This window comes from Pagrus pagrus (assembly GCF_965226575.1).
Source record: "Pagrus pagrus genome assembly, chromosome: 24".
NCBI lineage: Eukaryota > Metazoa > Chordata > Actinopteri > Spariformes > Sparidae > Pagrus > Pagrus pagrus.
In genome coordinates this window covers 15,201,112-15,216,038 of record NC_140206.1, presented here as the reverse complement: position 1 = coordinate 15,216,038, position 14,927 = coordinate 15,201,112, and the positions used below count along the sequence as shown (strand labels likewise).

Below are 14,927 nucleotides of genomic sequence, written 5' to 3'. Positions count from 1 at the left end.
ACAGACATGAAGCCCTGGCATTGTAAATATCTGACAGATCAATAGTGAAAGCTGTTGACTTGCACTTCTTCCTTCAGCGTTTGACTGTTAATGTTTATTTATGTAGCTTGAGAGGGACGTGTCTGCTCGGCTGATTTATATACAGCAGCAAACTGATACGATGCTGATTTACATAAGAATTCATGTAAAATGCAACAGAAATCACAGACGGCATTTTAATAGGCCTACCTGTCATAATTAAAACAATCGAAGACCGCACGCAAACTAACATATGGGTGATATTTTAATAAATTGGAATCGGATCTATCAGGAGTGTGACTTCTGCAACTTCCTGTGTAGACTGACGGTTGCTGGAAATGACTTACTTAAATGTCTCCGCTAGGCGAGAGCGATTGATCAAAGAAAGCGTTCAAATGGTTGATAACACCGCCTTTTATATTTAATCATACCTTTTACTTATTATATCATCATTAGGGCAAGCGTTACAGTCGTGACCGCTGGCTGTGATGACTGTGATCTTGACCTAAACGCCGGCCATGAGCCAGATATTGACAGATTGGAAACTGAACAACTCCCTTTAGTCGTGACCTCTGGCAGATCATCTGTCTCTCCTTTCATCCTCAGCCATCACCCTCCACCTTCTCTTCACCTCCTTCGCTTTCTCCCTCCGGCCATTGCTGATCATCTATCGACTTCCCATTACGGGCGGAATACAGACATTGATCCCACACCTCTCCTCTCCCCCTTTGGGTATTAGTAAGAGGGTGATATCATGCACACACACACACACACACAAGCACACACACACATATACATGCAAACACAGGAGATGTGTGGCTGTGTGTGTGTGTGTCTGTAAAGTTATAAAGTTATATCATCAGCCCTCCCACCTCGGGCTGCATTCGATAACAAATAAAAGCGAGAAAATAAAAACCACAAAGGTGGAAGGAATGGATCTTCCTGAATGCTTACAGTTTTATGGCGTGTGTGCGTGTTTGTGAGGGCGTCTCTATGTGATTCTGCCCGTTCCAATGTTTAATTCAAGTGTGTAAAAATAAAACGCTTCCTCCTCGGGCTAGAGCAGAGGGAGAATGAAAGAACAAAGGGAGGAAAGAGATAGATCAAGAAAGGGAGGGAGGAAGATGAAGAGAGAGAGAGAGAGAGAGCGAGAGAGCCGGAGAGAAACAGAAAAGGAGACTCCTTTCTCTCTCTCCTCCTCCTCCTCTTCCTCCTCGGCTCCTGGTATATCACTAGGTAGCATCCTGGGGCTCAGTGATGGCAGATTGCATTAGAGATATGGGCCTGATATTTCATCTAGCCTTTATTACATTTAGTTCACATCAATTGGCTGGCAACCTGGAGGTAAGAGCTATTTGGCACGCGGCCGGACTCCCCCTGAAATGAAATCCTGAATTAAAGTGCCACCTCAGACATGGAGCGCCTGCATAAGGCTGCCGATTTGATTGCTGCAGTAGAGCCGCGGTTTGGCTACGTTACATCGTCCGTGTACTGACTGTTTGAACCCACTGAGGGAAAATCAGCAGCTGGACGGGGATATTAGCCAGAGTTCAGACCCCTTGCTTGGCTGACCAAGCACTTTTCTCAATTTTATAAGGGCCTAAAGTGCCCAAGGGGGGGTTGTGATGGCTGATGAGCGTTTTTTTAAGCTGACAGGTTGCATGCTTAAGTGTGTACGTGCATGCGTTTTTAAGCGTATCCACTGAAAACACATGTCCTTTTACAATCTTTACGACCATGTCATCGTCTATATATTTTTTTCTCCATCGTGCGATTCAACGATCAGCAGTCTAGACCACATAGCTCTGCGTCTTTCAGGTAACACACAGCTCCGGTTTTCTCTGCTGCCGTCTCTGTAATCCCAGCTGTCACGCAGATTTCCAGCCTTGACCGAGATGGTGAGACCTCCACCTCTGCAGCCCTCCGGCTCCCCCTCGCCCTAACCTTCGCGGAGGACCGTGAAAACATGCAAAAATCCACTCTCTGCTCGCTCACACTGCCGTGCCTAATCATACAGGCAAAAAAGGAAGCTACCCATAACGGCGCTACAGGGCTCGGATCAATCCGGGTAAAAAGCATAGCACAGGACGGAGAGAGCAGGAATATCGAGCTGTGCTTTGGCTTTTCCCTACTTATTTCTGCTGCTGTTTCTGTGCCCCAAAGGAAAAAGCATCCTCCACGAAAGACAGAAGGGCAAACACATTAGCGTTAGAGGTTATGCATAAATAAATGCTGGCATGATCCGCTATTTTTCTAATGGGAATCTAAAGTGGGGGATATCACTGGGAGGATGGCTGGATGGATGGATGGATGGAGGGGAAAAGGGAAGCGGCTAGTCTTACAAACTAACACTCACTCGCATGCTTGTGGAGTTACTCATATGTTTTTCCCACCCACGCACACAGACTCTCTTTCTCACACACACACACACACACATGCATACATACAGGATGAAGGGAGATGGAGTGGGAGTGTGTGTTAGAGGGCAGGCCAAGGCCTCCATCCCTCCAGGCGAGCGTAAAAAAAAAAATAACCCCCATCTCAATAAAACCCTCAGCGGAGAGGAGAAAAGAGGAGGCATTTCAGTTTTCTCTTCCTCCTCCCTTGGCCTCCTCCTGCCCTGCACGCCTTGGGCTGTGAGAAACTGCTTGACACACTGCTTATCAACAGCTGAGCCATTCCTCTCTGTACCACTACAGCGGGGAAGTCCAGTGCGCTACAGGGCTGACACTGTGACGGCGGTGCAAAAAGCGCTATTGCCGAGAAAACATATTGCGAGGGAGATAATTATGCAACATTCCGCCTCTGACAAAAGCGACAGAAACCTGGAGACATGAAGCCGAGACATCAAAACAGCATTTCCAGTTCACTTGCGACGTGACACAGCCGCGTGAATAGAGCCGACAATCATTGCGAAAAAGCCTTTCACCAAAGCAGCCATTGATGTCCTCATGAAAGTTACATTTTTTCTCCTGGCCAGACAAAGTGCTTTGTCAGTTAACAATGCAAAAAACATCTAGGATTATTAATTCTTCAATTTACAAAGAAAAGGGAGGGCTGGAGCGAGGAAGTAAATAAAACGAGCGTAATTACAGAGAATACACTGATAAACCTTTTTTAAAACAGACCAAACGGACAATGAAATGTCTTAAAATGGTCGATGTGTGTAACAATCTCTCTGACTCAGCTGTATAAAGTGGATTAAACAGTGGAAACTGTGACTTCTTTCTCCTTCCTCTGAGGTCAAAGACAATAGAAGACCATATGATTTGGATTATTCAAGACTCTGAGAAAGGAAACTGACCGTACGCAGTCATATCCACACAAACAGCTGGGCCTCATTCTCTTCTTATTCTTCTCCTTCCATCCCCTGTTTATTCTCTCTCTCTCTCCATTCCCCCCCACAGACTACAAAATACATCATGATTCTTTTTTTGTTCATCCAATCTGTTTGGCCTTTCCCACACACTATCTGCCCTCCCTGTCCAAACACACACATACAGATTTTCAAATGCTGCTTGGCATTTGATTATCAGATGGAGGGGGATTACAGCTGGACAGTCCTGATAATGTCAGATAGGTTGTTGGACACGGACGCATACACAGAAATGATTCTCAAAATGTATCTAAACTTGCTGATTGTGGTTTAGAAATAAATGTATGATACAACGCGATACCATAGGATAGGATAGGATAGGATAGGATTGGGTTTGATAGGATAGGATAGGATAGGGTAGGATAGGATAGGATAGGATAGGATAGGGTAGGATAGGATAGGGTATGATACAATATACTTTATTTTCCCCATTGGTATATTTTGTCTTGGACTTAAATGCTGTGCACATAAAACTGCCTCCATAGTAGTAATAATAAAAAACAACAACATACAAACAAGCAGCACATACCCTCACAATGTGTGTTCCCTCATCATGTAAAAAACTTCAATCACCTCGCTCCAAGTTGAACAAAACAAAACAAAACTATCTCTCAGCAATTTTGACCTGCATCATCAGTTTAACCAGTGGAAGAAACACATGTATTCATTATGGGCCATTTGAATCTTTTTTTCCATTCCGTCTTTACTGTGACCTGCTCTGTCTGTATCCACCATCGTGCGAGCGAGACCCAAAATTTGGGATGCGGAAAACAAAATGAGGGACATTTTCTGCCCTCTGAACTGCTGAGGTTGCATGCAGCTGACGTGCCCTTGAGCAAAGAATTCAACCCAGTAATTGCGAGAGAAGCCAGAGAAGCCTTATAAAAGGCCGATAGTGAAAGTCTGTGGTTGCACTGGGCAGCATCCGGGACATAATGTGTGTAATGGTGTGAATGCGAGAAAAAAGGACGGCGCTGAAAGGAGCCTTATGCTCGCAGTTCGCTCAATAAATAATTATTTCACAAGAAGAAAACCGCAGTCCACTTAATGGTCGGCGTTTTTGCAGTTAAAGCTTGTATCTACAATTAAAATTTCCTTCGCGATTGACCTGTTGTGGTCAAAATGCGGAAAAATGTTCCAGCAACTTGGGATCACGCCAAACCGCCAGCAGTGAATTATAATAGTATGTAAAAATCAGTGTGCTCGAACAGGAAATTACTTATTTGAGATACAAATGCTTTTGCAGCATACTAATGAAAACGTCAACACAAATCATCACTCAGCCAGAATAATAACACGCAATGAAGTCTTACTGGTCAGGGCAGTTTTACAGAAAAGAGTGATTTATAGACTATTATGACATGACTCCGCCATTCTCCTGTTTTGCCCCCTCTCCCGTCTTACTTGCAGTCCAGCCTCTCGATCTCAAAGTGTGGATTGAAGTTGAGGACGATGCGCTGCGAGGGCTCCGGCGCCGTGATGATCCAGTGACAGTTCTGGTGAGGCGGGTACTCCAGAGGATAACCGGGGGAGGTGATGTAACCGGCCTCGCTGGCATCCAAGACGCCTCCGCATTCTGCCGCTGTGATAGAGACAGAGAGGGGGAGACAGAAGGGTGAGGCAAAGCAGGAGTTAATGGTTATTGATTGGAAATTAGACAAAACACTGTAAACATGGTTGCATTTCTACATCTGTCATTAGAATGGGAGGTTGCCGTCAAGCCGTATAAATCCCCAGTAAATGGCACACTTCCTAGAAGAATGACTCAGAGGACGCTCCTCCATTTACCTTGTTGTCTCTGTATGAAGATGTGATGAGCAACAAATGAACAGTAAAACAAAGAAAGCAATTTAGGCCGTCAGTTAGGAGGAAATTGGAAAAACTTCTCCATTGTGGATTCTCAATGCGAGTGGGACCACATGGGTAAGCTATTAAAACAATAAAAGATCATCACTTCTGCATTTGGCGCACACACATAAACATACACACACACACATAAACACAGAGAAACACACAGGGCCTTTTTCACCCTCTTCCACACCCAGGCTCTTATCTCTCTAGTTCCCCGTGGGGAGTGTTCTCCAAGTGTAATTGTTGCTCCGGCAAACCAATCTGCAAACATTAGGACACATTCCCTGATCCTATCACGCTCTCCCAGGAACAATAGCCTGCCAATGGCATCGCTCGGCAGGCTTAGACAGGAAGTGACACACAGACGGCCTGTCTAGCGGGGTTCTGGGGGTCACCCCGGCTCTGTAATGAGAAGCTAACGCGGCGACAAAGACCCTATTCTCTGCTCACGCCCCGACAGCTAAGGCGGCTCTCGCGCGTCGCGTTATCTCCCATAAACACGCTGAACACATAAACTCGCATGCACATACAAAAGGAACATGTATATGGGTATTCTGCATGCACACACACCCAATGGGAGATCACACACACACACACACACACACATGGCACTGTGCACAACGGTTCTTTTATTACTCTTGCATCGCAATAGATTTGGAGGCATTATTATTCTTTATGGAGGCAAAGGCGAAACATGTTCTCCATGACAACAGTGGGGGGTGGTTTAGCTACCTACCTCTGTATATATGTTTCTCTGTGTGTGTGTGTATGTGTGGCTGCTGATGCACCAGGGGGATCTCTAAATGTAATGAACTTCGCAATATTGAACTCAAGGAGGGACGGATGTTTTCTTAATATTGTAGCTGGTATATGTCGGGCGTATAAGGAAAACATCACACAGAGGAAGGAAAACTGCTACATCAGGACACAAACTAAAGATTATGGTACACTGCCATTAACGATGCACCACCAAATGGTGCGCTTAATCACTCAGCCGCTGAGCTGAATCTATTCTTGACATAAATGGGTTGATATTCCTGCCTGTATTTTCGTACAAATTTCTGTGAAAGCATCAATAAAGAAAGCGGAAAGAGGAAAAAAAAAAAAAAGAAGAGCAGCACCAAAGGCTTGAAGTGTAATAGACCCTTCAAGTGATGACATTTCCACCGCCTATTGTGCTTAAAAGGCACACTTAAGATTCTCTGACATTTGATAGAGCTGCGATGGCTTCCTTACTTTGTTACTGGAGAGGAGCGATGCCCACGCTCGCGCAGCAGGCACACACAGCTGCCGGTGATTTCATGTGAGTGCACGACACCAGCCGCCCACACGCACAGAAACACGTACGAGCCGTTACACAAACGCACAACACACACAAGTTCGGCTACACGTGCACACATGACGGCACGCACCGGGGTGCATGCTTAAACACACTCCCACGCATCCGTGCGCACACACAATCACACGCACACAACCGCTGCTCCGTGTTCAAACGGCCACCCACGCACGCACACATCCAAATACAAACAGAGGGCCTGTCAATCACCGGGGGCTGACAGAAGTGGGGAAAAAATAGCTAACTGAAAAATTTCAAAAAGATAGCTGGGATGGCAAAGAATGACAGACAGAAAGCCACACACACAGACGTACACGTACACATACACAGACACACAGACATCTCTTTATCTGCTGCGGCTGTGCAGACAGACAGCCATTGTTGGGAAGCCTATGGAGGGAACGGTGTGCAGGAGGCTATCAGCACGCAGAGCCCCGGCAGATTAAGCCGTTTGGGGGAGAATCCTGCAGCCTCGACACTTTTTCCCTGAGCTGCCCATTCAGTGGCCCCCAAGGAGGATGAAGAGGAGGGGGGGTGGGGGGGGGGTGGAGGAGGAGAGGGGAGAGAGGGAGTGGGAAGGGAAAGGAGGGGGATTACAGTGGGAAGGAGGAGAGGAAGGGAGGGAGGATGAAAGCAAAGAGCGAGAGGAGAACAGGAGAGACGGCAAGGCGATGGATAAAAGATGGATCGAGGAAGAAGGGGAGAAGATTGATCAGAAGGGGGGAGGGGGGTGAAGGCGGTGGGTGTGGTTGATGTACGATAGGTGGGAAGAGTGACAGGGAGAGGGAGGTGACAGAAGGTGATGAGGAAGGAGAAATGCAGAGGGTGAGGAAGAGAGATGCAGTGAGGGAAGAGATGGAGTTAAGGGGACTGTGTGAGTGTGTGTTTGTGTGTGTGCGTGTGCGTGTATGTGTTGCACAGAGAGCCTGACGAGCCTCATTAAGACATGCCTGCTATCCAGCGGCTCCCTGTAGACACTGACCCCACTGGGAAACCTCTGCCAGTCAGCTCACACACACACACACACACACACACACACACACACACACACACACACACACACACACACACACACACACACATGCTGCCACACAGAGTTAGTGTGTGTGCAGCAGCAGCAATGTATCTATGCTAAATGAATCGCTGCGAGAAGATTCTGATGACAGATATTTTCCCGATTGATAAATTAGTTCGCAGCGAACATTTATATTTGGATGTGTGTGTTTGAGTGAGCGTGTGTGAATGAAGGGTGGAGGTGGCGGCAAAAAGCAACACTGTGAGAAGATTCCAATGACAGATGTGTATCTTTTTTCCTAATTGGTTAAACGTCCTTAACAATTAGTTAGCACACAATACGCATATACGAACGTGTGCGTGTGTGTGTGTGTGTGTGTGTTCCACTGTCATGTTTTGGTGAGAGCAGAACTTGTTGGATGAGTAACACAGGGGGAAGCACTCAGGAGCTGCCAGCGAGCTTCATGAATTACACTGTCTCTTCTACTAGAGGAGCCAATCTGTCTACACATACGTGCGCGCACACACACACAGACACACACAAGTGGCACATTTGTTTCTCCCGTGCAGAGACAAAATTTATGTTACATGAAAACATGTGTCTGTGTGTGTGTGTGCACTGTGTGTAAGAGTGTATTTACAGAAGAGTGTTTTCATTATTATTCTGCAGCAGAAATACTACAAATGTGTATTTGCATCTGCAGTACATGCAGCCATACCTTTTTTTAAGCATAGATTGTGTCAGTGAAACGAATGTTAAGCAAAATCACTCTCTGTGTGTGTGTGTGTGTGTGTGTGTGCACTTTTCAGTTGCTCCAGATCGAGTCAAACCCACAGACGTCTCTGTACCCGCTGTGAGTGCCTTTATCTTCATTATCTTGGGAAAATGTGCATATGTCTGCATGTCTCCGCTCACGTTCTGCAATGTGTGTGTGTGTGTGTGTGTGCGTTGCCCGCGCTCTCATTTCTATTAGCCGCCTTATCGGGGCAAGTATGGCGTCACGCTCTGGGATAAGCTCCGAGTGTGAGGAGAGGCGCTGATAAATCCCTCCATCATTCCTAGTGTCTCTCGCCCCCCCCCCTCCCTCGCTCGCTCTTTTCCCCCCCACCTTAATTAAAAAGTGCTATCGCCCAGAGTGAGGGAATGAGAGGGGAGAGTGGGCAGCACTCATCCATTCAGTCAAGAGCAGAGGGGTTGTCTCTCCGACTGCTTTTAATCTCACCCCATTCCACACTAGACTGGACCCAAGGAGAGGGAGAGGGTGAGGAGGAGGAGGAGACGGGTGGAGAAAAGAGATTCACTCTGTCGTCGCCCCTGTGCTTTAAGCACCTTTATGCAGAGGTAGAATGACAGTGGCAGTGGTGTGAGCAGCTTTAGGAGCCATGAGTGTGTGTGAGAGAATTTAAAATGAATGGGAAATCCACTCTTAACAGTTAAAATCAAGATTTGAAGCGCAAACTGAGACAGAAAAGGGATCTGCAATGTATTCATTAATGATCTAGTGCTTCATTATATCATAGTACTGAGGTCTGAGTTTAGTGCTCTTAATGAACATGGTTGAGTTTGTGTTTTTGACAGGCGTTGCAAACAGTTTAGGCTATAAATGCTGCGGTGTGTGTATCTGGTTTATGTCCCTGTTAGATCTGTCAAGATTCACGGGTATTGATGATAGCTGTGACATTTAAAAAAAAAGAAGTGTTGACATCATGCTAACTATACACATGTTGCAGACATACTGGTGGCAGATGTTTGAAGCTTTGGTTAGTCGGTTCATCTGGCGGCCTTATCGTGATTCATAAAGCGAAAGTTTCTTTTGCAGCAGTTATGGTTACAGACTCTGACCACCTCCCTACGTTCGTATTTTGAGTGCAATTCATTGACAAGAGAAGAAACGAAACACACAACAACAAAGTCCACACCCATAGCTCGTTCCTCCGACTCCAATTTTGAATACTGATTGTTATCTAATCTGTTAAAAATTAAAAAGTAAAATTGTATTTTGGAAAAGTGGAAATTTACATGTGAAAAGTTTAAGTCCCCCTATTCTGCAGCCAAACAGTGACCAGGACACACACAAACAAAAGCTTCTTGTTTAACACTGTTACAAGTGTTTAAGGGGGGATTTTTTTTCCTTCCTAAGAAGTAACAAAAGCTGCATCAAAGGCAGATGATATCCCCAAATCCTCTTTTCCTCTCTCTCAGCCTCCTTTTCTTTCTCTCTTTCTACCCCTCCCTCCCTAACAGGATAAGTGCCCCGTGCTAATCAGCTAAATGCACAGCGCTGGCCATCGTGATCAATGGTTCAATGGATCAATCGGGTAAACAGATGGTTGCTGGTGGCTTCAGGGGGAGTAATGGTGTGGAGCCTAGCCCTAAACACTACCTGACTACGGTATCATGTCTCCCTCTCCCCTGGTGCGCTCTTTTGTCTCCGTGCGGCGGCATCAAACCTGCACCGTGGAGCACTTTTCACAAAAGATCCCCCTGCCTCAAGAGTGGAAACAGCCGAGCCTGCATCAGCAAGAGGGAGCTGTGAGGAATTGAGCTCCGCTGCACGAGCCTTTGGTGATTTGTTGCCACTTTCCACCCCCCACCTAACAGAATGTTACCTTTCAGTGGAACCGACTGCTTGAAAACCCTTTTCTGGAAGAATTGCAGCTCTCACAAAAGCAGCTTTTTCTTTAAATCCACACCCGTAACTCTTCCCTCATGTACCCTCTCCTCTTTAACCCTGCTTGTGAATTACAATACATTTAAAAAGCTTCGCCTCTTGACAATGCTAACCCCCTCCAGCTCCTATCTAAACCCGTCCCCAAGCGCCAGTTAAGACCCCCCTGTGCGGCTAATGCGACAGAGTGAAAGAGCCAGCTCTGTTTTATTTATGGGGGTCTTGTTTTTAATTTCACCCCAAGTGCGGTGGGGCTGTACCCGGGCTTTGCGGGAGCCTGTGACTCTCATACCTGACTGGTATTGAACGGGCCGCTCAGTTTGTCTTTGGCTATGAATGCTAATAGGTGACCTTGTTTTCGCAGCTGATACCTCTGAGGCTGGGGCAGATTAAAACACAGAGAAAATGCAAAGAATTGAAGGGCGGGCGGTAGAGGAGGGGAGGAGGAGAGAAAAAACAAATAGAGAAGGGCAAAAAGGGCCGACAAAGAGAATAAAAATGAGAAAGTCCGCTCACCCAGGAGCTAACATTTGGAAAAGAAATGATTAAATGAGTGGAAATCCAACTCTGGGCGAAGTCGATACCATAGGTGGAGAGGATGCACAGCCGCCCACTCAATAAACATGCAAATGAGCTGCTTAATGGCCTGAATATTAATGCTTGTGGTAAGGAGTAATTGATGTACATGTCAGCGAGTCAAACTACTGTGATTACAGTACAAGTGGAGTGCAATTTTCGACTTGGGATGGAAAGATTGCAGCAAAATAGGCCGCGAGACGCAAAAACAGAACACTTTTCGAACCCAGCTGAGAACAGCGGGCCACAGCTTGAAACGTCTGCGCACCGGTTTGTTCCAAAGCATTATATTTTCACGGAGAGCCTTTTTGCTGCTGGAAACGGAGCCTGTGATCGAACGCGGGAACTCTCTGGAAACCTTTAATGTGACTCTCTTGTGCTTAACTTTCGCGGGAGCGCCACTTTGTAACAGAGTGTCTGTTTCTTTTATGGTAGACACACTTCACTTCTTTTATTTTCCACCTCTCTGCAGAGCCCCGGCTGTGACTCTACCCCACTTTGGCTGTGTCACACCCCGGACGATGGTGTCACTTCATAAACCCTTAATGCGATCTGTTCCCTCTAAAGTCCAGTGCCATTTTAACTCTGTGACCCCGGCACGCTTTGATGTTGCCCTTTCCTCTCACACTCTGATGCACAACGCTCCCCCTCCTCCTCCTCCTCCGTCAGACTATCCTCCAACTCTTCCTTGTTCCTTTCTGTTCCTCCGTGTTATAGCCCTTGCTCCCTTTTCTATACTGTGGCTTTGCATCTGCCTTCCATTCTCCTTACTGTCCCCTCACATCTCTCTCTCCCTCGGTGCACTCTCTATTTCTCCCCTGCCTCCCTGCTCTGTCTCCGTTCTGGTCCCCTTTCAGCCTCTCTTTCCTCTGGCATCTGTGTGTAATGTGGCTCTTGAGGGGGAGCATGGAGGCAGGGACATGCGGTGCAGTGTCTTGGCAGGGGAAAGAGAGAGAGAGACAGAGAGAGAGGGGAGAGAGGGGAGAGAGTGGAGGGGGATCTTGCTGCCTGATGGCTGCCAAGAGGCCCACATCTGTCTCTGATCAACGGGTACACAGGCAGCCAGTAAAACACACACAAACGCACGCACACACGGCAACACAGAGGGGATGGCTGGGATGACTGTCCTATTTAAAACAAGAAGCCTAAACAAGAGGAAGAGCACATATGAAGTGAGAGCTCAACTGCCTTGTGAGGCGGACCAGTGGGTGGTGTTGTAAAGGCCCGGCAGTCATCATGGGATCGTGAACAGCTCGTCACCCGCCTACTTCTGGTAACCACACTCCAGCCGCATGTGGACTGCTATGCGCACAGCATCAAAACTATACATCTTATTCGGAATACTCGGCGTATCAGCTGTGATGGGAGAAGTAAGATGTGTGATTTAGCATTATAATGTACAACAGACACACAACATGCAGAGAAATTATAAGTGTTATTGTCATTTTTGCGCAAAAATCCCACCTGGCGACGTGCGGCAAAAAACGCACACATCCACAGGAAATGCAAAAGGACAACAATGCTGGAGTAGGTGAGTGTGCGAGAGGTCATGTGTCAACACACCAGTGGCGTCACTTCTCCGTATGGTGAGCCCCTACACGCGACCCTCTCCTAACCAGCGCCTCCAGACCTGTCCACACGCGCGTTCCTTATGACGCAATGACACAACAACTAATGACTCGTTCGTTATTATTATTATATAATTATTATTATTATTTCATAATCACCATGCAAGTCACCAGATGGGAACCCGGCGCTCCCCGATGCTAAATCCACATTTAACGAGGCTTCTAAACAAATGTGGCGCTGTCACGGACTCAACTGCCACAGCGCCGTCTCCGCACTTTGCAGCGACAATCAGCCCTGCTCAAGTGCCTTAAAGCAAGGCTGCGGACCTCTACCAGCTGCGGGGCTGCTATTCAGCGGCTCACCCCGCACTATAATCTCCCAGTTTATTGTTATTTGATTGCTGAGAGTGCAGGAGGTGACGGTGCGCCGCCGCCTGGAGCTGCCGGCGCTCAGCCACCAGCACCAGCAGCCCTGCACAGCCAACCCCGAGGAGCACGAGGAGGAGATAATGAAGGAGACTCGTGGCGGCTGATGAAGATAATGATTATAATGGTAATGATTACAGTCATATTAGTGGAAGCCGACGATGACGGCGTAGCTTTTACGCACGGGTTCGTGGACATGGGCGGATTTGTAAAATAGCGGGTTACAGCCAAGCCTACGCCTAAAAGCCCGTTTTCAGCCTGATGTGAAATAGCATTTTAATTAGGAGCGGGGCTTGTTTATTTCCCTTGATGAATAATTAAATGAAAGAAAAACAACAGGCAACTCGGAGGTAAACAATGTGTGCGAATTTTCAGAAGCTTCATGCATATAATGAGCTCATTCACAGTCCAGTGAGCTGACGGCGGGTTCTCTCCGGCTCCCAGTCTAGCTGGGACAGATAACTGTTTCCGAGCTTATCAATATTTGATGAGAGCATCTAAGTTCTTTAGTTTTATATGTGTAACAGCCGGCTTGGCACAGGGAGGAATTAGTCACTGGCTCAATTTAAAAAAAAGTCATGAAACACAACATTAGGTCATCTATCTATCCATCTATATATATATATATATATATATATATATATGAGGAAAATATCCATGGGACGCATGGATTTGGTAATCAAACAACAGCTTTATGTGCCAGACGCTGATGTTTGCTGAAATAATATGAAGCACATGACATGGAGCTTTTGAAAAAACGATTTTAAAACGGGTACAGTGACTGCAATGTACAGCCCCAGCAGCTTGAACTAAATGCGACGTTTACACTACGTTTATGCTTCTGTGGTTTAAAGTATCCTTTCCCCCCAATTTGGCGTGTTTTGGCTGAGGCGGACCATGCGTGCGTCAAAATCAAGAGAAGTAACTAAAACTCACCGTCTTCTCCCCTGACTCTCAACGCCAGATGACACATTGCCATTAAAAATCCAATCAGCGATGACACAAAATCCATCTTGGATGACTCAGAAACTCGAGGAGAGCTTTAAGTTTCTGCTGTTTCCACCTCGTAAATATATTTCTGCTGCTCCTCCAAATAAAAAAAAAAATCCTCGCCGCCTTCGGACCAGAAACCGCTGGCAGCAGTCAACACTGGACCAGTTCAGTAATAATCCCACGGCGTTTATTAAACCATTGGTGGAGAAAGCTATGCCAACTACATGTCAGTGAAGAAATTCGTAGATTTTACGTTTTGCGCAGCCCTTTCAGCCTTTTAAGTCTGTTCATTTGCGGTGCCACTGAGCCTCATCCAAAAAAAAAACGAGTGAAGAAACAAACTCCTTGATCAATAATACTGCGTGCGCTCCGCAGCGGGGAGGATTCGGCCGATATCTGCGCTCCCGGAGGGTCTGGACAGCGGCTCCAGGGTGCGCCAGGTTCCGACTGAGAGGCTCCCAGTCCCCCGTGTCTCCCTCTCTGCGTCCGCGCGTATTTTGCGCGCACGAGGGTGTCGCTTCTCCTGTAAGGGGCTCGGCGGCAGCACGCTAAAGTCCACGGCAGCCTCAGTCCGAGTGTCACGAGCTGCTTTGTGATGCAAAGTCACAGATTGATGAATGAGAAAAAGTGTTCCCAAAAAACACAGCTCCTGTCGTGCCACCTCCTGCGGCACCGCTACTCTCTCCCGTGTGTCTCTCTCTCTGGTAGCGGCTCCGTACTGGCTGCGCTCCGCTCCGACACCGGCGTGTGTCCCGTGTGCGCGTCTGGGAGGTGTGTGTGGAGTATGTGTGTGAGTGATCGCGCTTTTTGAGCCGAGCAGCTATCGCGTTACAGTCACGGCGCCTCGGCTCCGCCCCCTCCCGTCGCTCGCTGATTATAGGGAGGGAGAGAGAGCGCACGTGCACGCGCTCCTGCTTTCTCCCCCCTTTTTCTCTCTTTCTCTCTCTCACACTCTCACTCACTCACACACACACACACAGAGACGCATCCCCCTTCAGAAGATACCACAGATACGAACTCCTCCACAGATAAGACCCAGATAAGACATATTGTAATGGTAAAGCAAGGGAGCAGAACTTCTCCTGGGGCTGTTTGCAAAG

General features: G+C 47.2%; 1 protein-coding gene across 3 annotated transcripts in view; it reads right to left on the bottom strand.

Annotated features, from left to right (window-relative positions):
* nrp2a (neuropilin 2a) overlaps nt 1-14,599 on the bottom strand; it is a 63,646-nt gene extending 49,047 nt beyond the window's left edge. For all 3 annotated transcript variants that reach the window (XM_084347412.1, XM_084347413.1, XM_084347414.1), the window contains exons 1-2: nt 13,771-14,599; nt 4,799-4,976 (exon numbers count right to left, since the gene is read on the bottom strand). In XM_084347412.1, the coding sequence (XP_084203538.1) occupies nt 4,799-4,976; nt 13,771-13,846 (254 nt within the window). In that variant the 5' untranslated portion in view covers nt 13,847-14,599. The remainder of the gene's footprint in view (nt 1-4,798; nt 4,977-13,770) is intronic.
* Between the last annotated feature and the right edge of the window lie 328 nt (nt 14,600-14,927).